Source organism: Schistocerca piceifrons, chromosome 11, assembly GCF_021461385.2.
Source record: "Schistocerca piceifrons isolate TAMUIC-IGC-003096 chromosome 11, iqSchPice1.1, whole genome shotgun sequence".
In the NCBI taxonomy this organism is placed as follows: Eukaryota; Metazoa; Arthropoda; class Insecta; order Orthoptera; family Acrididae; genus Schistocerca; species Schistocerca piceifrons.
Genome location: NC_060148.1, coordinates 7,382,572 through 7,408,019, shown reverse-complemented (window position 1 = coordinate 7,408,019; position 25,448 = coordinate 7,382,572). Strand labels below are relative to the sequence as shown.

Below are 25,448 nucleotides of genomic sequence, written 5' to 3'. Positions count from 1 at the left end.
TCTGTTGTTGTTCGCGCAGTGATTTGCGAAGGTGGAAAAAATAGAGATTCGAGCAGTGGTTAAATAGGAGGGTGTCAACTATCCGAAATTTATATTTTGTTTTTATTTTGGTAGTACTGTCTTTTTACAGTAATCAGGCATGCTTTGCATAGCGTAAATATCTCTGGAGTGAGCATTGCGTTCTGCGCATGTTGTCAACATTAAACCAGGATTGTCACGTGTTTTCGGGACGTCGCTGTGCGTGTGTGGTTTCCGCAGAGTTTGAAGTTTATAATATCAAGAGTTTTTGTGTTTTCACCGTTCGTTGATAGTGTAATAGCGATGGTGAATTACTGTCGTTGCTACGGATGCAAAGGAAAATATGTGAAAGGAGGGATAGTGACTTTTCATGGGTACGCATTATAATTAAGGCTTGATTCTGTAGACGTATTTCTCTACGATTTTATGATTATATAGTAGATATTACGGCTCATACAATGGCTTACAAACAATCGCTTCCTATCGTAAATTTGCTAGTGTAACAGGAAAGGGAATGGTTAGTTGTTTCAGCAAATACTATCCTCCATGCATTTATCAGTGACGTGTCGGTTATGAATAGAGATTTGAAAGGCGGGAGACAGATAAATTCAATAGAGTGGGAGTCTGTAATTGTCTTCGTACAATGTATCCAAACTTTTTTTTACTATAAAGTTACAGTAGGAGACCTTGTTAAGTGTGTCTAGGACATGGAGAATGATGGTGTGATTTATATTTTAGTTTCCCAAAGGATGAACAACGAGAAAAGATGTCTTCCAGAAAATGAGTACTTTCGTCCCCACAAAATGTTCCAAAGTATGTTCAAAACACTTTGAAGAGGAATGTTTAGACAGATTAAAATTCGGATGTGAGTGGCTGAAGGTAGATGCTGTACCAACTATTATTTTCCACAGCACCTACTACCAAAATTACCCGCACTAAAACCACCTGTAAAACGAAATTTGTCAGGTTCGTATATGTAACTTGAGGTTATCATATTTGCTACTTTCTTTCACTGAGAAATGTTTCATTCTGCAGTACTTTGCATAGGCTTGTACACTGAGGTGTCTGTTTCATCTTTACACTCAAACTTTGACAAACTGTGATGACAATAGTGCAAAAAAGTCAAGATGAGCGTAAAATATTAGTAAACATGTCCCCAAACTCTTCCATTTGTGTCTCTTCCCACTTCCCCTAATGGTGATATTGGTTGACTGTTACATGACCAACTGTATTTGCTTTACAGTACATTTATTCTCCGATCACCTTTCTCCCCCACCCCCCCTTTTCTTACTCAGTCTACTATTTATTTAATGAAATGGGAACAAGTGCGTAAAATGCGGTAAATAAACACTTCAAAGTGTCACCAGTAGGAAAAATTGTGGTTTAGGTCACAGAAACGAGAAAATAAATACGCAGAAATAGCGGAAAAAAGGACGAATTAGCAGGGATATAATCGCTAATGTGTGGAAAATTCGGTGTTTCTCGGACACTTGCAAAAGTACTAGCGTACTGTCAGGTCGTTTTGCAAGACTATCACTGCAAAAATGTACGTCAGGCTCTGTAATACTATAAAGTGCCGTATCATACCGAAAACTACCAAAACTCGAGTGCATCTGAACTGTGACACCTATCGCAAAGAAACAGGATGTAATATCACTTGCCCTTAAAAGTTACGTAGCTGCTTTATTCCCGGTATCATATGGATACTGTTAAAATGTCTGCGCATCATATACAAATAATCCACGACACGTACGAAAAGAATCAGTCTGTACTAGGGATGTAGTGAAATTCTAAATATACAGGGCGCTAAACGGACAAACACACGACGTCCCGAGAACGCGAGAGAAGGCCGGCAATGTATGTTGACAACACAAAATATGTTCTGCGCATGTGAATACTCACTCCAGAGATACTTCCTCTATGATGCTTCGTTTATTTGTTGTTGTGTCTTTGCAATTTTCAAGCTGCTAGGTTGGCTTTGTTATCGCTGTCGTGCTGTTGATTATGGCTTCTCCGCTGCCTATTTGCGCCAAAGAAGAGCGACGTTCAGTGATACGTTTTTCTGTTGTCGGAAGGCGTATCAGGGGCCGAAATACCATAGAATGGTTCCGGTACAGTACGGGAGCAGTGTTTTGCCACAACGGAGTCTCTACGAAGGGACTGAAAAATTCCGAAATGGTCGCTCAAGTGTTACGCACGATGAAGGATCCAGACGACCGTTTACCGCCACAAATGAAGAAACCATTCAGCGTTCACGTGAAGTGATTGTCTTGGACAGACTATTGGTGAAGTGGCGCATCGTCTGCAAATTAGTCACGGTTCTGCCTACGAAATCATCCACAACTGACTTCGGTTTCATAATGTTTGTGCAAGATGGGTCCCCAAACAACTGACACAGTTGCATAAACAAACGCGCTTGGACATCTGTAAAGAACATTTGGATCGCTGATGATGATGACGAAGGGGACAACTTCTTAGACAGCACCATTACTGGTGACGAAAGATGGTCCCATCATTACGAGCCAGAGTGTAAACGGCATCCAAATTCGCCGTGCAAGAAAAAGTTGAAGACCCAACCGTCCGCAGGAAAACGGATGCTTACGGTCTTCTGGGACGCACAACGTCCAGTACTGGAATATTATGGGGGAAGGGGCACAACAATAAACAGTGTACGTTACAATGAGGTGCTTACTGCCAGGCTGAAGCCTGCAGTTGGAAGCAAACGCCGAGGATTGCTGTCAGGAGGAGTTCTGTTGTTACACTACGATGCTCGTCCGCGTACTGCTGCGCACTCTGCTGAAACGCTCCAGAAACTCAAATCTGAAGTACTGGACCGTCCTCCGTACAGTCCCGACCTTGCCCCCTTCTGACTATCACTTGTTTGGTCCATTGAAGCAGGCATTAATGGGCCCTCTTTTTCCTCGGACGAAGCAGTGAAGAAGAGGTGCATTCCTGGATCGCAGCTGAACCGAGAACATTCTTTTATGAGAGCATCAGAAAGCTTGTACAACGACGGACAAAGTGCGTTGAAAAGCAAGGAGACTACGTCGAAAAATGTTCTTGTAAGTTTCCTATTTCATAACAATAAAATTTTAGAACTACTTTGCGGATAATTGACTTTCCCTCGTACTTCGTAAAGAAAGACATGAAAGCAAAGGACATACGTGGCGATTTCCAGAATACGCAGGAAGACTCTGCTCTTACATATTAAACTGTTGCCAAGTGAACAAATTGATTTAAATTTGGTCGGGAGAACTTATATGACGATCCGCACAGTCTTCGGCAAAGATGTCACTATTCCAGAAAACATTGCAAAAGTGCACGAAATGGTCACGGAGGGTAGCCCATTGAAAGTGCGTGCTCACGCTTGCCACACAACTGAAAGGGTATATCACATCTTAACTGAAGAATTTGAAATGAAAAAATTATCTGCAAGATTGATGCCGCGACTGTTGATGCTGGATCAGAAACTCACGAGAATGGACATATCGGAATAGTGTTCGGCCAGTTTTAGGAGAAACGAACAAAATTTTTTGCTCCGGTTTGTGACCACAGATGAAACTTGGGTGCACTGCTATACCACAGAGACAAAACAAGTCAGAGCAGTGGAAACATGCCGATTCTGCGCCACCAAAGAAAGCAAAGACAATTCCTTCTAGCGGTAAAGGTCGCGGCATAAGTGATCTAGGATCTGAAGGGGATTCTCTTTCTAGATTATCTCCCCACTGGGCAAACAATTACTGGAGGATACTGTGCTATCGTCGTGGACAAATTGCAACAAAAGATACGCGAAAAAGGCCAGGTTCAGCAAGGAAGTAGGTCATCTTCCATTAAGACAATGCGCGCCCACACACGTGTGTGTGCAGGCGCCGTGGCAAACATTACACGAACTAAGCTACGAACTGTTGCCACACCTTATTCACCTGATACGGCTCCCAGACTTACATCTCTTCCCAAAACTGAAAACTTTCGTTGGTGGACGAAGATTCGCTTCAAAGGAAGAAACCATAGCCGGAGTTCACAACTACCGGGTGATCAAAAAGTCAGTATGAATTTGAAAACGTAATAAACCACGGAATAATGTACACAGAGAGGTACAAATTGACAAACATCCTTGGATTGAAATTGCGTTTTATTAGAAAAAAGAAAAGTTCACAAAATATCCGACAGATGGGGCTGGACAGCAAAACGTCAGTAACTCCTACCGTGACGGGTGAGAGGTACGCCGATATGTTACAGAATCGCATCATCCCCAGCCTGGCTGATAAACACCTGCTGGAACGTACGATGTTCATGCAGGATGGCGCTCCACCCCATATTGCTACACGCGTGAAAGATCTCTTGCGCGCGTCGTTATGTGATGATCGTGTGCTCAGCCGCCACTTTCGTCATGCTTGGCCTCCCAGGTCCCCAGACCTCAGTCCGTGCGATTATTGGCTTTGGGGTTACCTGAAGTCGCAAGTGTATCGTGATCGACCGACATCTCTAGGGATGCTGAAAGACAACATCCGACGCCAATGCCTCACCGTAACTCCGGACATGCTTTACAGTGCTGTTCACAACATTATTCCTCGACTACAGCTATTGTTGAGGAATGATGGCGGACACATTGAGCAATTCCTGTAAAGAACAGCATCTTTGCTTTGTCTTACTTTGTTATGCTAATTATTGCTATTCTTATCAGCCGAAGCGCCATCTGTCGGAAATCTTTCGAACTTTTGGGCGGACATTTTTGGAACTTTTGTATTTTTTGGTTATAATAAAACCCCATGTCATTCCAAGCATGTGTGTCAGTTTTTACCTCCCTATCTACATTATTCCGTGGTTTATTACGTTTTCAAATTTATACTGACTTTCTGATCACCCAGTATTTTGAAGACCTGGAGGAAACTCATTTCCGAGATGGGACCAAGGCACTGGGGCATCGTTGGACCAACTGCATTAAACTACAAGGAGACTACATTGATGAATAAAAGTTTCAGTGATGTACGTACTTTTTCTGTTCCGTTCCGAGAACTTTTCAAGCCACCCTCGTACATTGTGTAGACAAACGTATTCACCAAATTTCATTACTCTCAACTTAGTGTTACGATTGTTTTTCTGTGAGTGTAGGTACCCGTTTATTTTCTCATACGTCTGGAACAGTAAATGCAGTGCGTAGCAGTCACGTAATGTACTTCCCGTCAAGCACAGGGGCTTCCAGCGTGTGTAGGGCAGATGCATTAGTGTCGCAGCACGCTAAGGGGGTGTAGGATGTCAAGCGGGCCGACTTGGAGCAGGAGAGGCACCACAGGACATTTTAATTTCCACTGTCTATACTTTTACAAGTAAATTCATAAAACTTTGTCAGCATCACCAGGAAGAATTCAGGATTCACACTCGTAGCAGCGGAAGTTCAAAAATATAACAAAATAATTTTCTTCATGTGAAATTTTTTTTATCATTTTTTCACTTACTACTGGCTGCTTTTGTTGCTATAGGTACACTATTCTTCCTAAGAGAGATTCTTCAATGACTTTCGCACAGCATACAAATCATAGTTACAGGAGTATGAAACCTTAGAAGTTATTTAATGTAGGTTAATTCTTACAGAGAAGAAAACAGCAACCAGCCACTGTTAATACTGCTATTTATTTGGGTAAATAGCGCCGTTACCGGTTTCGAACTGGAAAGTTCATCAGACGGCTGTTCACATAATTCTCAAGATGCACTTTACATTATCGTCCGTTTTCGATTTTTGTTATTCCACTGTGGCGAAGTATATTTGGTGTGTCCTCGCCGTACGGTAGAAAAACAGTGTTAGAAACGCCCTACGTGAAAATAACTAACCTCCAAACGATGAAATACAGCGTAAATAAATATGTAAAGTTAAGTGGCTATGGTACTTACGTCGAAAATTCCGCGCAATTTTGTTGCGAAGTTGCAGGATCGTATTTTTCACATATTCCTAAATATATCCAGCACTTACGTAACTCGTACAGCACCAAGTTACATCAGCTTTCATTTTCCGATCTACTACAAAATCGGTGGCAGCCGACAAAGAGCGCATACCTAGGGCATGTCTCGGTGAGTCAGCGGCGGCTTTAGACCTTTGTCGCGCTGTTATCTCTGACCCACCGGCAGCAGACATGGCCTTACGTAATGGAGACGTCAGCCGCGATAAAACTCACCTTCCCACCTGTGCGGGTGACTGGCGATTTTCCGGTGCGGACAGGCGTCCGGGGACCACCGGGGTTCGAACCCCTAACCTGTGCTCGTATCCGCAGCACCCTACGCGCCAATCCGCCAGTCACTACCTCATTCCGAGGTAGGCGCATGTCGAACCCGAGACTAAAGACTGGAAAGCCACACAGGCTGCAGCAATTAGCACGAAAGGAAACTGAACTAATCCGCTGAATTGCAGACACATATCATTGGTACAGATTTGTTGTTTTTGTGGTTGTTGTTGTTGTCGTCTTCAGTCCTGAAACTGGTTTGATTCATGCAACTCTATCCTGTGAAAGCTTCATCATCTCCCAGTACCTACTGCAACCTACATCCTTCTGAATCTGCTTAGTGTATTCATCTCTTGGTCTCCCTCTACGATATTTACCCTCCACGCTGCCCTCCAATACTGAATTTGTGATCCCTTGATACCTCAAAACATGTCCTACCAACCGATCCCTTCTTCTAGTGAAGTTGTGCCACAAACTACTCTTCTCCCCAATCCTATTCAACACCTCATTAGTTATGTGGTCTACCCACCTTAACTTCAGCATTCTTCTGTAGCACCACATTTTGAAAGCTCCTATTCTGTTCTTGTCTAAACTATTTATCGTCCCTGTTTCACCCCATACATGGCTACACTCCATACAAATAGTTTCAGAAACGACTTCCTGACACTTAAATCAATACTCGATGTTAACAAATTTCTCTTCTTTAGAAACGCTCTTCTTCAGATACGCTTGCCATTGCCAGTCCACTTTTTATATCCTCTCTCCTTCGACCATCATCAGTTATTTTGCTCCCCAAATAGCAAAACTCCTTCACTACTTTAAGTGCCTTATTTCCTAATGTAATTCCCTCAGCATCACCCGTCTTAATTCCACTATATTCCATTACCCTCGTTTTGCTTTTGTTGATGTTCACCTTATATCCTCCTTTCAAGACACTGTCCATTCCGTTCAACTGCTCTTCCAAGTCCTTTGCTGTCTCTGACAGAATTACAATGTCATCGGCGAACCTCAGTTTTTATTTCCTCTCCATGGGTTTTAATACCTACTCCGAATTTTTCTTTTGTTTCCTTCACTGCTTGCTCAATATACAGATTTAATAGCAGCGAGGAGAGGCTACAACCCTGTCTCACTCCCTTCCCAGCCACTGCTTCCCTTTCATGTCCCTCGACTCTTACAACTGCCATCTGGTTTCTGTACAAATTGTAAATAGCCTTTCCCTCCCTGTATTTTCCCCTGCCCTCTTCAGAATTTGAAAGAGAGTACTCCAGGTAACATCGTCAAAAGCTTTCTCCAAGTCTACAAATGTTACAAACATAGGTTTGTCTTTCTTAATCTAGCTTCTAAGATAAGTCGAAGGGTCAGTATTGCCTCACGTGTTACAATATTTCTACGTCATCCAAACTGATCTTCACCGAGGTCGGCTTCTACCAGTTTTCCATTCGTCTGTAAAGAATTCGTGTCACTATTTTGCATCCGTGACTTATTAAACTGATAGTTCGGTAATTTTCACTTCTGTCAACACCTTTCTTTGGGATTGAAATTATTATATTCTTCTTGAAGTCTGAGGGTATTGCGCCTGTCTCATACATGTTGCTCACCAGATGGTAGAGCTTTGTAAGGACAGGCTCTCCCAAGGCCGTCAGTAGTTCAAATGAAATGTCGCCTACTCCCGGGGCCTTGTTTCGACTCAGGTCTTTCAGTGCTCTGTCAAACTCTTCACGCAGTATAATATCTCCCATTTCATCTTCATCTACATCCTCTTCCATTTCCATAATATTGTCCTCAAGTACATCGCCCTTGTATAGACGGTCTATATACTCCTTCCACCTTTCTGCCTTCCCTTCTTTGCTTAGAACTGGGTTGCCATCTGAACTCTTGATATTCATACAAGTGGTTCTCTTCTCTCCAAAGGTCTCTTTAATTTTCCTGTAGGCAGTATCTATCTTACCCCTAGTGAGATAAGCCTCTACATCCTTACATTTGTCCTCTAGCCATCCCTGCTTAGCCATTTTGCACTTCCTGTCGATCTCATTTTTGAGACGTTTGTATTCCTTTTTGCCTGCTTAATTTACTGCATTTTTATATTTTCTCCTTTCATCAATTAATTAAATATTTCTTCTGTTATCCAAGGATTTCTACTAGCCCTCGTCTTTTTACCTACTTGATCCTCTGCTGCCTTCACTACTTCATCCCTCAGAGCTACCTATTCTTCTTCTACTATATTTCTTTCCCCCATTCCTGTCAGTTGTTCCCTTATGCTCTCCCTGAAACTCTGTACAACCTCTGGTTCTTTCAGTTTATCCAGGTCCCATCTCTTTAAATTCCTACCTTTTTGCAGTTTCTTCAGTTCTAATCTACAGTTCATAACCAAGAGATAGTGGTCAGAATCCACATCTGCCCCTGGAAACGTCTTAAAATTTAAAACCTGGTTCCTAAATCCGTCTTACAATTTTATAATGTGATACCTTCTAGTATCTCCAGCATTCTTCGATGTATACAACCTTCTTTTATCATACTTGAACCAAGTGTTAGCTATGATTAAGTTGTGCTCTGTGCAAAATTCTACCAGGCGGCTTCCTCTTTCATTTCTTAGCCCCAATCCATATTCACCTACTATGTTTCTTTCTCTCCCTGTTCCTACACTCGAATTCCAGTCACCCATGACTATTAAATTTTCGTCTCCCTTCACTATCTGAATAATTTATTTTATTTCATGATACATTTCTTCAATTTCTTCATCTGCAGAGCTAGTTGGCATATAAACTTGTACTACTGTAGTAGGTGTGGGCTTCGTATCTATCTTGGCCACAATAATGCGTTCACTATGCTGTTTGTAGTAGCTTACCCGCATTCCTATTTTCCTATTCATTATTAAACCTACTCCTGCATTAACCCTATTTGATTTTGTGTTTATAACCCTGTAGTCACCTGACCAGAAGTCTTGTTCCTCCTGCCACCGAACTTCACTAATTCCCACTATATCTAACTTAAACCTATCCATTTCCCTTTTTAAATTTTCTAACCTACCTGCCCGATTAAGGGATCTGACATTCCACGCTCCGATCCGTAGAACGCCAGTTTTCTTTCTCCTGATAACGACATCCTCTTGAGTAGTCCCCGCCCGGAGATCCGAATGGGGGACTATTTTACCTCCGGAATATTTACCCAAGAGGACGCCATCATCATCTAACCATACAGTAAAGCTGCATGCCCTCGGGAAGAATTACGGCTGTAGTTTCCCCTTGCTTTCAGCCGTTCGCAGTACTAGCACAGCAAGGCCGTTTTGGTTAGTGTTACAAGGCGAGATCAGTCAATCATCCAGACTGTTGCCCCAGCAACTACTGAAAAGGCTGCTGCCCCGCTTCAGGAACCACATGTTTGTCTGGCCTCTCAACAGATACCCCTCCGTTGTGGTTGCACCTACGGTACGGCCATCTGTATCGCTGAGGCACGCAAGCCTCCCCGTATAAAATGCCGTATCATATCGAAAACTACCAAAACTCGAGTGATTCTGAACTGTGACATCTGTCGCAAAGAATTAGGATGTAATATCACTTTCCCTTGAAAGTTACGCAGCTGGTTTATTCCCTGTATCAAATGGATAGTGTTAAAATATCTGCGTACCATATATAAATAATCCGCGACACGTACGAAAAGAATCCGTCTGTATTAGGGATGTAGCGACATCCTAAATATACAGGGCGCTATACGGACAAACACAAGACGTCCCGAGAACACGTGACCAGGCCGGCAGTGTATCTTGACAACACAAAATATGTTCTGAGCATGTGAATGCTCACTCCAGAGGTATTTACTCTATGGCAGTCGCCCTGAACATTGTGGACAATTCGAGCGAATGGTTTGTCCACCCAGTTCGCCCGACGTGAATCCCATTTATGGGACACAATAGAGGCCAGTTCGTGTAGGAAGTCGTGCATCGGCAGCACTTGGACAACTATGGACAGCTGTACAGGCAGCATCACTCAGTATTTCTGCAGGGAACTTGAAACTATTTGAGTCCTTGAGTCAATGCCACGTATGAGTTGGTGCACTTAGCTGGGCAAAAGACCCGGTATTAGGATTCCCTTAAGACTTCTGTCATCTCGGTGCACGTAGGTTCGTGTCTCGAACCATCTTTTGGACGTGTCTGAAAGAACAGACACCATTGGTGATTTTGCAACGCTCGAAGAATGAAATTATCTGCTTCCAGGCGTTGATAAATATCAACGGGGACATCTACATCTACATCCGCAAGCCACCCGACGGTGCGTGGCGGAGGGTACCTTGAGTACCTCTATCAATTCTCCCTTCTATTCCAGTCTCGTATTGTTCGTTGAAAGAAAGATTGTCGGTATGCCTCTGTGTGGGCCCTAATCTCTCTGATTTTATCCACACGGTCTCTTCGCGAGGTATACGTAGGAGCGAGCAATATACTCCTCGACTCCTCGGTGGAGGTATGTTCTCGAAACTTCAACAAAAGCCCGTACCGAGCTACTGAGCGTCTCTCGTGCAGAGTCTTCCACTGGAGTTTATCTATCATCTCCGTAACGCTTTTGCGATTACTAAATGATTCTGTAACGAAGCGCGCTGCTCTCCGTTGGATCTTCTCTATCTCTTCTATCAACCCTATCAGGTACGGATCCCACACTGCTGAGCAGTATTCAAGCAGTGGGCGAACAAGCGTACTGTAACCTACTTCCTTAGTGTTGATTGCATTTCCTTAGGATTCTTCCAATGAATCTGTCTCGTCAATTTTGTATGGTCATTCCATTTTAAATTACTCCTAATCCCTACTCCTAGAAAATTTATGGAATTAACTGCTTCCAGTTGCTGGCCTGCTATTTTGTAGCTAAATGATAAAGGATCTATCTTTCTGTGTATTCGCAGCACATTACACTTGTCTACATTGAGATTCAATTGCCATTCCCTGCACCATGCGTCAATTCGCTGCAGATCCTCCTGCATTTCAGTACAATTTTCCATTGTTACAACCTCTCGATATACCACATCATCATCCGCAAAAAGCCTCAGTGAACTTCCGATGTCATCCACAAGGTCATTTATGTATGTTGTGAATAGCAACGGTCCTACGACACTCCCCTGAAATCACTCTTACTTCAGAAGACTTCTCTCCATTGAGAATGACATGCTGCGTTCTGTTATCTAGGAACTCTTCAGTCCCATCATACAATTGGTCTGATAGTCCATATGCTCTTACTTTGTTCATTAAACGACTGTGGGGAACTGTATCGAACGCCTTGCGGAAGTCGAGAAACACGGCATCTACCTGGGAACCCGTGCCTATGGCCCTCTGAGTCTCGTGGACGAATAGCGCTAGCTGGGTTTCACATGACCGTCTTTTTCGAAACCCATGCTGATTCCTACAGAGTAGATTTTTCTCCAGAAAAGTCATTATACTCGAACACACTACGTGTTCCAAAATTCTACAACTGATCGACGTTAGAGATATAGGTCTATAGTTTTGCACATCTGTTCGACGTCTCTTCTTGAAAATGGGGATGACCTGTGCCCTTTTCCAATCCTTTGGAACGCTACGCTCTTCTAGAGACCTACGGTACACCGCTGCAAGAAGGGGGCAAGTTCCTTCGCGTACTCTGTGTGAAATCGAACTGGTACCCTTCAGGTCCAGCGGCCTTTCCTCCTTTGAGCGATTTTAATTGTTTCTCTATCCCTCTGTCGTCTATTTCGATACCTACCATTTTCTCACCTGTGCGACAATCTATCCGACTTCTTTTTAACAAAATACGTGACTGAGCCACGGAGGACACAGAGGATAGTGCGACTTCAGGGACTTGATAGTGGCACCAGACTTCCAACTTACTGTCCGCACACTACATTTGTAGTGCCCCTGATACTATGCTCATCACTAGAGTCAGTCAATCTACCGATTCCCACAAGAGTTTGAGCAATGTGAGTGCATCCGCACTGAAGATCATTGGCTGATAAGCCTTATCTACATGGAGATTTTATCTGTTGTTTCGGACATGTTTAATATACCAACGGGCATAATTGAAAATGTGTGCGCCAACCGACATGAAGCGTCTGCCATGTAAGCAGATCCTAGGTTCGAGTCCGGCCACACATTTTCACCTGTACCCGTTGATATGAGGATTGCGGCTTTAATAGTGGCAACTATTTCCTTACAGCTCGTACAGAATACACATGTAGGACATGTAGGATATGTTATGAGGCATGAAGGGCTCACCAATTTAGTGTTGGAGGGCAGCGTGGAGGGTACAAATCGTAGAGGGAGACCAAGAGATGAATACACTAAGCGGATTCATAAGGATGTAGGCTGCAGTAGGTACTGCGAGATGGAGAAGCTTGCACAGGATAGGGTAGCATGGAGAGATGCGTCAAACCAGTCTCAGGACTGAAGACCACAACAATAAAATACGTACGTGTTTCAAGGTTTTACTGACCTCCAAAATAGTCACCAGCGTTGTGTGTTACCGGTTGCCAGCGATGTGGAAGTCGTAGGATTCTCTCAGCGGTGGCAGTTGTGTTGACAGTTCGAGCGGCGCGGTCTACTGCCCGACGAATTTGTAGCAGTTCTGAAGCGAATGCCGGGAAGTGTTTAAAAAAATGGTTTAATGGCTCTGAGCACTATGGGACTTAACTGCTGAGGTCATCAGTCCCCTAGAACTTAGAACTACTCAAACCTAACTAACCTAAGGACATCACACACATCCACAACCGAGGCAGGATTCGAACCTGCGACTGTAGCGGGCGCGCGGTTCCAGACGGTAGCGCCTAGAACCGCTCGGCCACTCTGACCTGCGAAAGATTGTCAGGTCCTGCAGAAAGTGTCATCACTTCTACGAGGTGCATTCAAGTTCTAAGGCCTCCGATTTTTTCCTCCGGACTGGAAAGAGAATCATGCACATTGTTTTAAAATGAGGCCGCGTTCATTGTCAATACGTCCCAGAGATGGCAGCACCGTACGGCAGATGGAATTTTACCTCCAGCGGCGAGAATGAGAACTGTTTTCAGTACTTTAAATGGCGACGTTTTCCTTACTTGAACAACGTGCAATCATTCGTTTTCTGGATTTGCGTGGTGTGAAACCAACTGAAATTCATCGAAAGTTGGAGACATGTGGTGACGGAGTTACGGATGTGTCGAAAGTGCGTTCCTGGGTGCGACAGTTTAATGAAGGCAGAACATCGTGTGACAACAAACCGAAACAACCTCAGGCTCACACAAGCCGGTCTGACGACACGATCGAGAAAGTGTAGAGAATTGTTTTGGGGGATCGCTGAATGACTGTTGAACAGACGGCCTCCAGAGTTGGCATTTCTGTGGGTTCTGTGCACACAATCCTGCACGACGACCTGAAAATGTGAAAAGTGTCATCCAGGTGGGTGCCACGAATGCTGACGGACGACCACACGGCTGCCCGTGTGGCACGTTGCCGAGCAATGTTGACGCGCAGCGACAGCACGAATGAGACTTTCTTTTCGTCAGTTGTGACAATGGATGAGACGTGGATGCCATTTTTCAATCCAGAAACAAAGCGCCAGTCAGCTCAATGGAAGCACACAGATTCACCGCCACCAAAAAAATTTCGGGTAACCGCAAGTGCTGAAAAAATGGTGTCCATGTTCTGGGACAGCGAGGGCGTAATACTTACCCATTGCGTTCCAAAGGGCACTACGGTAACAGGTGCATCCTACGAAAATGTTTCGAAGAACAAATTCCTTCCTGCACTGCACAAAAACGTCCGGGAAGGGCTGCGTGTGTGCTGTTTCACCGAGACAACGCACCCGCACATCGAGCTAACGTTACGCAACAGTTTCTTCGTGATAACAACTTTGAAGTGATTCCTCATGCTCCCTACTCACCTGACCTGGCTCCTAGTGACTTTTGGCTTTTTCCAACAAAGAAAGACACTCTCCGTGGCCGCACATTCACCAGCCGTGCTGCTATTGCCTCAGCGATTTTCCAGTGGTCAAAACAGACTCCTAAAGAAGCCTTCGCCGCTGCCACGGAATCGCGGCGTCAGCGTTGTGAAAAATATGTACGTCTGCAGGGCGATTACGTCGAGAAGTAAGGCCAGTTTCATCGATTTCGGGCGAGTAGTTTGTTAGAAAAAAATCGGAGGCCTTAGAACTTGAATGCACCTCGTAAGCTGGTAATAGGTTGTGATCCAAAAATGAACAGCGTAGACACAAAAGTGACGACACTTTCTGCAGGACCTGACTATAATTTCGCAGGACAATGCTCAAGCACACATGTGTAAGATGCTACTGATGTGTTTGACAGATCGTGCTGTCAAGTGCTATACCACCTACTGCACCCACCTGACTTAAGCCCTCGTGAGTTCAAATTGATTTCTAAACTGAAGGAAACACTTCACTGCATTCGCTTCAGAACTTCTACAAATTCGTCGGGCAGTAGACCGCGCCGCTCGAACTGTCAACACAACTGGCACTGCTGAGAGAATCCTACGACTTCCACATCGCTGGCAACGGGTCATACACAATGCTGGTGACTACTGTCTCAGTAAAACTTCGAAACACGTATCTATTTTGTAAGAGCTGTAAACAAATACACTACTCGCCATTAAAATGGCTACACCACGAAGAGAACGTGCTACATACGCGAAATTTAAGCGACAGGAAGAAGATGCTGTGATGTGCAAATGATTAGTTTTTCAGAGCATTCACACAAGGTTGGCGCCGGTGGCGACACCTACAACGTGCCGACATGAAGGAAGTTTCCAACCGATTTCTCATACACAAACAGCAGTTGACCGGCGTTGCCCGGTGAAACGTTGTTGTGATGCCCCGTGTAAGGAGGAGAAATGCGTACCATCACGTTTCCGACTTTGATAAAGGTCGGATTCCAGCCTATCGCGATTGCGGTTTATCGTATCGCGACATTGCTGCTCGCGTCGGTCGAGATCCAATGACTGTTAGCAGAATATGGAATCGGTGGGTTCAGGAGGGTAATACGGAACGCCGTGCTGTATCCCAACGGCCTCGTATCACTAGGAGTCGAGATGACAGGCATCTTATCCGCACGGCTGTAACGGATCGTGCAGCCACGTCTCGATCCCCGAGTCAACAGATGGGGACGTTTGCAAGACGACAACCGTCTGCACGAACAGTTCGACGACGTTTGCAGCAGCACGGACTATCAGCTCGGAGAGCGCCTGCGATGGTATACTCGATGATGACGAACCTGGGTGCACGAATGGCAAAACGTCATTTTTTCGGATGAATCCAGGTTCTGTTTACAGCATCACGATGGTCGCATCCGTGTTTGGCGACATCGCGGTGAACTCACATTGGAAGCGTGTATTCGTCATCGCCATACTGGCGTATCACCCGGCGTGATGGTATGGGGTGCAATTGGTTACACGTCTCGGTCACCCCTTGTTCGCATTGACGGCACTTTGAACAGTGGACGTTACATTTCAGATGTGTTACGACCCGTGGCTCTACCCTTCATTCGATCCCTGCGAAACCTTACATTTCAGCAGGATAATGCACGACCGCATGTTGCAGGTCCTGTACGGGCCATTCTGGATACAGAAAATGTTGGACTGCTGCCCTGGCCAGCACATTCTCCAGATCTGTCACCAACTGAAAACGTCTGGTCAATGGTGGTCGATCAACTGGCTCGTCACAATACGCCAGTCACTACTCTCGATGAACTGTGGTATCGTGTTGAAGCTGCACGGGCAGCTGTACCTGCGTATCGAGGCCGTTATTACGGCCAGAGGTGGTTGTTCTGGGTACTGATTTCTCAGGATCTATGCACCCAAATTGCGTGGAAATGTAATCACATGTCAGTTCTAGTATAATATATTTGTCCAATGAATACCCGTTTGTCATCTGCATTTCTTTTTGGGGCAGCAATTTTAATGGGCAGTAGTGTAGTTGCCACTATTAAAGTTCCAACCCTCGAATATCAACGCCTGTAAGCAGCTAATGGTCCGGATTTCATTGTAATTTCATCAAGGTCTTAAGTGTTTGTCATATATTCAGAACGTTAACTCATTTGCGAAGTTATCTGATATTCGAAGCTGTTTCACATGTGGGAATTGGCTTGTTTAATGATTGGTGGGGGTGTTAATGATTTATACTGTTCTCAATTATCAGTGTGTGACTCAGTGTTGGCAAAGTGAGCTAGTGTGTGCTTCTTCTACTGGCTGCGTTTTGGATTTGCGCTCTCTGATGGCATTTTCTCTTGTTTCAGATATCTACCGCATAAGGAGACAGCACGGCACGAAGATACGGGACGTGGCGCAAGCAGCAAGCGAGTAACGGCCACACGAAGAAAGTAGTAGTGACGGAAAGACTGACTCAGTAATTGGAGACTAGACGAGAAAAATCGCTCTTCTGTGATCACCCCCTATTTTTGTAGCGCGTTTAATTTTTTCGTCACACGCCCTTACTTGGTGTGTACGTGTGCAAGCGAAAGTACAAATGGTGGCAAAGTGAGGGAATCTCAGTTGAGTAAGAATAGCAAAGGGGAAGGAAGGTAGTAGCGTAATCTTCGAAGTGCCCAGTAGTTGCTGGCTTAGTCGTAGCTATAATGTTCTGAAGCGACAGTTCACACCAAGTAGACCGTAGGTGGAAGATAAGACAGATCGCCGCCTCAGACAGTATTGCGGAGGTCCTGAGTGTGTGCGCTTCAAAATACACGCTTCGCTCTATTAGGCAAAGCGTCCACGCGCACGTTTCTCTCAGTTTTCTCACAAGTGTACTTAAAAGGACTCACATACATTTGCAAGTGCCAGATTTTTAATTTTTTTTTTCCCCCCCACCGCGATGTGAGCTGTCGTTACCCTCTGCGGCCTGTCAAAGTGGGAAAAGAAACGCTGCCGAGAGAATTTTAATTGCTTCGGTTTTATACACCAAAGTCAATCGTTGAATACGCAAGTCAAATCGATTTTTCCTCTCGCGAGATTTTTTGGAAAAGTTTTTTCGCGCGTGTCGCTATATTGAGCATTGTGTTTTTGGTAGTGTCGCTGTGTATTTTGTAATCGTACTTTATTATCTAATTTTAAATAAAAATTGTTCCCGGGCCTGATGGTTTCGATTCAGGAGCTAAGATTTTTTGTGATACTCGATAGCAATAAGAGGAGCTTGCCTTGCAACTGTAAAAACCAGAAATTGTGAATAGGAAACGTTTTATTTGGGATCAGTGGCGTTTGATATTGGAATTTTCAGACAACGAAGAATCGACGCAGGGATAGGCGAGTAGAAGGAAAAAGCCAAGAAAGTTGCCTTAAAGTTCAGCGGTTCAAGACAGTACTTAAACATTCTCGTCTGTGTCTGATAGCATCAGTCACAATAAAAGTACAAAAAGGGGTACTTTAAACTAGTTGGAAACTAGTCAAAGGTTTTTTGAATGCGGTTTGTCTGCATATTGAGCGTTAACTGTTCGCTAGGAAAATTAGTAATATTTCATATTCAGCCACGTCTATAGTAGATGTGCAAAGTCTGTACTCACATAGCATATTTATCTACGCCCACTTAGTCTTTGGCACTTGCACACTCACACATTGAGATAGTAATAGTCTAGCTGTATTTGACTGGTAATTGGCGTGCACACTTAATCAAACGGCTTGCAAGAAAAAGTATATATTCTTACCAGAAGTGTATCAGAAAACATTTTCCTGGTCTGTAAACAAGTACTTAAAAGATTAATCTCGTTTTCGTCATCAGTAGGCGGTATCTCAGTACAAACAAGTATTTACGTTGGTTCAGTACTTAAAATAGTGGAATAAAGTATATGTACGTTAATATACCGATTAGTTACGGCCTAGTATTATTCCTTGTAATTTGGGTACTCAAAAAGAAAGATACTCTTACAGCAGGAGCGATTTTTCGTCACAGTTCTCCGCAAGATAAAGGCCTTCCTGCTTACATTCGGCAAACGTTGAAAATTTAGCGGGACATAATTCAAATTGGAATTGTGGTGTGGAAGAGTGTAAAGATAACCATTTTGACCATCGGCAAGTTACTGTGTACTTAATCGCGGGGTGTAGAGAACGTCGTGGAATTGATTAACCACTGGACTCGTGCAACGAATTTTTCTGCTCTTGAAAGTTACAAGTGGCCTAATACTTGTCTTCCACTTGACACTCTGTGGAGTGTGGTAGGATCTCGGATGACGACTAAATATTCAAGCTTCCGAGGCTCATAAAAACACTTGTGTGCGTCTGACATCTGGTGTCGGTGTCTTCGTATTCGTCGGGGCGAGGCTAGGAGATACTAGAGGACTGACAAAGTGAAGTACTTAAATAGTAATTTCTTAAAATCAATTGCTGGTGGAATTGTAGACCACAGATTTCTGCGGAGAAAGTGCTGTGCTCGCAGGTGTGGTACAGATACACTTCCGAACTGAGTACTTAATAGTGTAGATAGAGATCTGCAAGTGCTTCAGACAGAGGGAGATACGGGAGCTGTGATAAATGTTCCTCTACTGAAACTCCGCAACCAACTCACTTCTCGTACACTGTCAAAGGTGCACGACAGGGCAGCTGGTTTGGTAGCCTTCTTAAGAGTGGACAGTGTTTCTTATTAGTGTGGTAGCACCCTGAACTCCCCAGTTGCGGTTAGTAAGCTGTCTCGACCCTCGCAGTGTCAGCCATCGACCTCGGCACTCGGGCCAAATGTCGTTCCAGATCGGCGAATCGTGCCTGCCACTCTCCAAGTCTCCTCTCTCTGTGCAGACCTCTGAAGACAGCTGACAGTGGGGGAACGTTGAAGACTACTGCTGCCGCTACAGACTGCCTGATTCACTGGGGAGACTTTCCTGCCTGTCGCTAGAGTGCGGAGCTGCGTCCCGGCACTACCGTTTCCTGAAGCACGCTTCCCTGGGGCAGATCCAGTTGGACTACTGTGCACGGTGTCTAGCTGTGGCGGTAGCTCAGTTCCAGGCTCGTGAAAGGCCCAACTATTTCTAGAGCGACTGCCACCTAATTACAGTGCGTGTACCTTACACCACGTACCCAAAGCTCCTGTGTCGGTAAAGAGCAACTGGCGCGGATAGTCGGTAGTATCTGATCTGTGGCGAGCCCCCGAGCGCTGCCGAGAACCTGGAAGCCCAATTCGGAGTTCCCTGCCTGCCGAACCCCTCGGATCGAACGATGCCGCCAAAGAATCCCGCTCAGGAACCCGGCGCCAAGGGTTCGAAGAAGGCGCCGGCCGCAGGTCCGGCGCCGCTGGCCGCGCCGGACGACTCTTCGCCGTCGCCGTCGCCCCCGCCGTCGCCCTCGGCCGACGACGACGACTCGTCGCAGTCGAGCAGCAGCTACAACACCATCACGTCGCTGGCGGCGCTGAAGGAGCTGCTGCACGGGCCCGGTTCGGGACCCACCAATGACGTGGACCTGGCCTGGTTCGAGCACTACTTCCTGAGCCACGTGAACCGCCTGCCCAAGCACGAGCTGCGCTCGCCCTGCCTGCGGCCCATCCTGGAGGGGCGCCGGGTCTCGGAGTGGGCCGGAGACGCCCACGCCAATGAGGCGCCGCCCCACGCCGGTGAGTAAGAGTGTTCAGCCACTGCACACACAACTAGACAGTATTAGCCGAACTACCGCTGTCCTACCAGTGTCACTCTCTCCTAAGCATGCCGTTTATCCGCCACGAGTGCCCACCTATACCATGCCAACTCCTCCGGGGGCTCCTCCGGGGGCAGCTAAATTCTGGATGTTATGGCTCACTAGCTCACTCGTGAGTTCGTTTGCTATTTCACCAAAGTTAGCCAGAACATACAGAATTTAGCTGCTATAATATATTTTTTTCAGCCCAAATTCCCTATACTTTCTAAAATCTGAAAGCAAGAAAATGAATTTAGTATAATTTCTTGTAAAAGGTGAAAGTAAATAAATGAAATGGTTTTATTCAGCAAAAGAATTATCAATTATATACTAAGATGGTATTTGTTCTTTCGGACATATCCGAAAGAACAGATACCATCGGTGACCATGCAGCTCATTAGAATGAAATTACTGTGAAATACAACCCTTAGCTGCTTACAGGCGTTGATATACGTCAACGGGGCAGATGAAAATGTGTGCCCTGACCGGGAGATCTCGAGTTAGTCCCGGTCGGGGCACACATTTTCTTTTGTCGCCGTTGACGTATGTCAACGCCTGTAAGCAGCTAAGGGCGTTAATTTCATGGTAATTTAATCATCAATTAAATGTAGGTGGGTGGTTCAAAGATACATAGATTGCTTTGTTAAACCAAAAAGATATTTCGATTAAAAAACGACATTTTATGCTTCATTCATTATGAAATTTCAAAACATCTGAGCGGATCCACGAAGTTTTAGAATATAGATACAAACCAAGCAATTCGAAAAAATATAGATGTGGATGATCCTAAAAAAATTTGGAGGTTAAAACCACGTCCCCCAGACAAGGTAAGAAGGTAATGAAAAATCTTCAGTATTTGTTAATGAACCTGGATTATATTCCTCTGTTTTAAAATCATATAGGTACGAAAATCACTTCACATTACTTTCAACTACCCAGTTTCGACTACTTCCTGAAAACAATTTAATTTTATGTTTTTAATAATTTTGCATCTCTATTTCTAACTACTTTTATGGAAATGTTTTTTCTACTTTCAATGGGAATTCTTTTCCCAAAATAGCTTATCTAAAAATACATTCAGTTTTCGAAAGCACACAGTTTATTGTATAAAGAAACAATCAAAAACACAATAATGCGTCAAACTATAGAATATATAAAAATAAAAGTGTAACTGATTAGAAAATCTGGAATGATTAGAACTAATTATTTCCGACATTAGAATCGAAAGGTATTGTGGAATAGATAGATGCATTTTTAAATTCGAAAATATACCAGATAGTTATTGTTTAAATTATTGGATGGAAGAAGAAATTAGAAAAATAGATCTAAATTACAAAATTAAAATTACACTATATAAAGCTAAAACACTAGGTGAGAATAAAGACAGACTTGCGTTTGTTCAATTTTTATGTGCATATTACAAGGTGTAACTGATAGACTGATGCCTAACTTGTTCTATATTTTTATATATCTATTTTAAGCGATTCAAATTTTTCTGGGATTACTATATTATTCTGTTAAAAAAATTCTAACATTTGTGGTGGATATTCGCAATTACCTCCAACTAAACTTTTATATATTCTTTTAAAATGTAACAATGAATTAAATTTCCATCGTCTGAAGAATAGATAAAACATTATATCCCAAATAACTAAACCATAGCAGATACCATTCTCTTTCTATAGTTCCCATAGTTATGTAAACAAATTGGTTTCCCAAGGTGCGATATCTGTAGGAATAATTAGTTTCCCCATATAATGAAATTAAAGTTATTTGTGACTTACTAAAAATGTGTAGTAAGAAATGAAGACGGAAATACAAAAATTTTAGATGTGTTTAAGTGCAAAATACATTACCAAGATAAGAGAAAAATTAAATTGTTTGTTAGACGAAGAATATCAAATAGAATGTTTGGATTTAGTTGGTTGTGCAAAAAGTACGGACTATGACAAGGAAGAGGATGCTTTCGTAGAATTAAGATTTAAATAAAAGATGTAGAAAAAAATATATAAAGCAGATTCTTAAGCCAATTAATGAAAGTTATTTTGAAGAAAACGATGTGGCTTCTAGCGAATAAAGCGAAACAGATATCAGTAAATATTATAAAGAACTATTTCCACACAATGAAGTGCTAAAAGAGTGGAATGGTGGTCGAATTTACAGGATGATGATTTAAATTTTTATACATTTCTCTTCCAAAGATTAGTTGGAGAAAGAGATCAAAGTTGTTGATTCTGTTTGTTGTTTTATTTAACATCTGCAATGATTAAATAATACAATTTCTGGAATTCCTTAGCGACGTCCCTTAAGAAAGGAAGACAACGATTTTTTTCACGCAGTGCAGTGGCTGGAAAAAGCGAGCAGTAACTCGAAACAAAGATAAATTAATTACATTCAAAAGGAAGATAAATTTAACTTGTAACGAAGATCAAGTAAATTCGAAACGACAATAAAATAAGTGAACTTTAAACAAACGTTAAACGAACGGTGGACATTGAAATTTATGTTTGTGTTTATGTTTAGCTTATCGTCACGTTGAGTGAGCTAGTGAGCCAGAACAAACAGAATTCTGCCACCTTCGATCGCCAGTATGGGGCGCGCCCCCTCTTCCGTTACCTCCTGCAGTCTGCTGTCAGCTGTAGCTCCAGCAGCTTAACCTCACGCTACCTGCAGCTTTCGCGGTGGGTGTGAACCCTTCACCACTTCAGCTTTGTGGTGCCGCCCGTGTTCTTGCCCTTCATTCGCTCCCTAAGGACACTACTCCAGCCCGGCTCTATCGCTGCAGTTTCACGACCTTTGCACGGAATTTCGCGTAGCGCCGTCGTGTACGCTTTGACTGACTGGTGTCGGATGTGCCTACGTCATAGGTGCCGACGTTTTTCGGTATCTGCTTCTGGCACACTTCCTAGTATGTACAGCAGGACTCTTGGCCCTGTATCAGACCACGCAGTACATTCGCCGACACAGGCTTTTCAATTGCGTCTTATGCTCACACTCTTTGTGCCCTTCGGAACCTCTGCGTGCTGTACACCGCCCATCCCTTGGTCTAACGGGTACAGGAGAGCTGTCACTCGCTCACCCTTGATAAAGCCACTGTGATGTTTACATGGGTTCCTGGTCACTTCGGTCTGATGGGAAACGAGGTTGCTCACGCTACTGCCAAGGCTGCAGTCCGCGTACCTCGGCCTGCACACTTCCTGCACACTTCCTGCACACTTCCTGCACACTTCCTGCACACTTCCTGCACACTTCCTGCACACTTCCTGCACACTTCCTGCACACTTCCTGCACACTTCCTGCACACTTCCTGCACACTTCCTGCACACTTCCTGCACACTTCCTGCACACTTCCTGCACACTTCCTGCACACTTCCTGCACACTTCCTGCACACTTCCTGCACACTTCCTGCACACTTCCTGCACACTTCCTGCACACTTCCTGCACACTTCCTGCACACTTCCTGCACACTTCCTGCACACTTCCTGCACACTTCCTGCACACTTCCTGCACACTTCCTGCACACTTCCTGCACACTTCCTGCACACTTCCTGCACACTTCCTGCACACTTCCTGCACACTTCCTGCACACTTCCTGCACACTTCCTGCACACTTCCTGCACACTTCCTGCACACTTCCTGCACACTTCCTGCACACTTCCTGCACACTTCCTGCACACTTCCTGCACACTTCCTGCACACTTCCTGCACACTTCCTGCACACTTCCTGCACACTTCCTGCACACTTCCTGCACACTTCCTGCACACTTCCTGCACACTTCCTGCACACTTCCTGCACACTTCCTGCACACTTCCTGCACACTTCCTGCACACTTCCTGCACACTTCCTGCACACTTCCTGCACACTTCCTGCACACTTCCTGCACACTTCCTGCACACTTCCTGCACACTTCCTGCACACTTCCTGCACACTTCCTGCACACTTCCTGCACACTTCCTGCACACTTCCTGCACACTTCCTGCACACTTCCTGCACACTTCCTGCACACTTCCTGCACACTTCCTGCACACTTCCTGCACACTTCCTGCACACTTCCTGCACACTTCCTGCACACTTCCTGCACACTTCCTGCACACTTCCTGCACACTTCCTGCACACTTCCTGCACACTTCCTGCACACTTCCTGCACACTTCCTGCACACTTCCTGCACACTTCCTGCACACTTCCTGCACACTTCCTGCACACTTCCTGCACACTTCCTGCACACTTCCTGCACACTTCCTGCACACTTCCTGCACACTTCCTGCACACTTCCTGCACACTTCCTGCACACTTCCTGCACACTTCCTGCACACTTCCTGCACACTTCCTGCACACTTCCTGCACACTTCCTGCACACTTCCTGCACACTTCCTGCACACTTCCTGCACACTTCCTGCACACTTCCTGCACACTTCCTGCACACTTCCTGCACACTTCCTGCACACTTCCTGCACACTTCCTGCACACTTCCTGCACACTTCCTGCACACCCGCAAGTTGTGTAACTTTAGCACCGCCACTGGTCCGTCCTCCTCTGTCCTCTCACAGTAAGGACATCATTTTAGCCAGGTTGCGCATCGGGTGTTGTCTCTTTAGCCATCGCCATTTAAGTGGCGTTGCCCCACCACTTTGTCCTCCTTGCGCTCAATCTTAAACGGTCTGCCACTTCCTGATGGAATGCCATTTTTTTTAACCGCTTACGTTTCCGTTTCTGTTTGCAGTCTGAGTTATCGGCCGTTTTAACGAACTATGCGTGGGTTGTCCACGTTTTTTTATCCGTCGTAGCAATATGGCGAGAGAGATTCAATTTTTAGTGGTGGATCTACATTTCTGCGGCGTGTTTGTTAGACCTTTCTCCACGTCTTGGCTTCTCTTCCGTCAATTGGAATTGACGTGTAGTCGTTTTTTTAACTCCTCTGTCTTCGTGTATCACCCTGCGCCCAAAACAAAACAGACTAACAAATATTCAATAAAGATATGAAGATAGTAACTGTTCTCGAAGGAACAGACACCACTGATGACCGTGCAGTTTCTCTAGAATAAATAATTAATTGAAACCCTCAGCTGCCAACATGTGTTGTTGATATACCTCGATGGAGACAGCTGAAAGAGCTATCGGCAACTGACGGTTTCAATTATCATTTATTCTAGAGAAGGGGTACGGTAATCAGTGGTGTCTGTTCCTTAGTGAACAGTTACTATCTTCGTACATATATAGTTAAAGGCTACCCAGCCATTGACCTTCGTCTGTGCGAATGCGCAGAGGTTACGGTAATCGCCACTTTAGTGTGCGAGAGTAATGAGTGGATGGGCAAACGTCTATTAGACCCATTACGTATGTAGATTGTGGGCAGTTGGGAATGTGGATCCCACGGGAAGCGTGCAAGGGATAAGTCCCTGCAGTCGCGCTATTTATCTGTGTCCTCGGTAGCTCAGATGCGTAGAGCGTCTGCCATGTAAGCAGGAGATCCCGGGTTCGAGTCCCGGACGGGGCACACATTTTCAGCTTTACTAGCCGGCCGCTGTGGCCGAGCGGTTCTAGGCGCTTCAGTCTGGAACAGCGCGTTCGCTACGATCGCAGATTCGAATCCTGCTTTGTGCATGGATGTGTGTGATGTCCTTAGGTTCGTT

The 25,448-nt window shown here is 44.6% G+C and overlaps 1 protein-coding gene across 1 annotated transcript in view; it reads left to right on the top strand.

Moving 5' to 3' along the window:
• Positions 1 to 25,448, top strand: part of LOC124720199 — a 1,401,865-nt gene that overhangs the window by 71,271 nt on the left and 1,305,146 nt on the right. The window contains exon 2 of the mRNA XM_047245522.1: positions 16,461 to 19,756. Within this exon, the coding sequence (XP_047101478.1) occupies positions 19,363 to 19,756 (394 nt within the window). The 5' untranslated portion in view covers positions 16,461 to 19,362. The remainder of the gene's footprint in view (positions 1 to 16,460; positions 19,757 to 25,448) is intronic.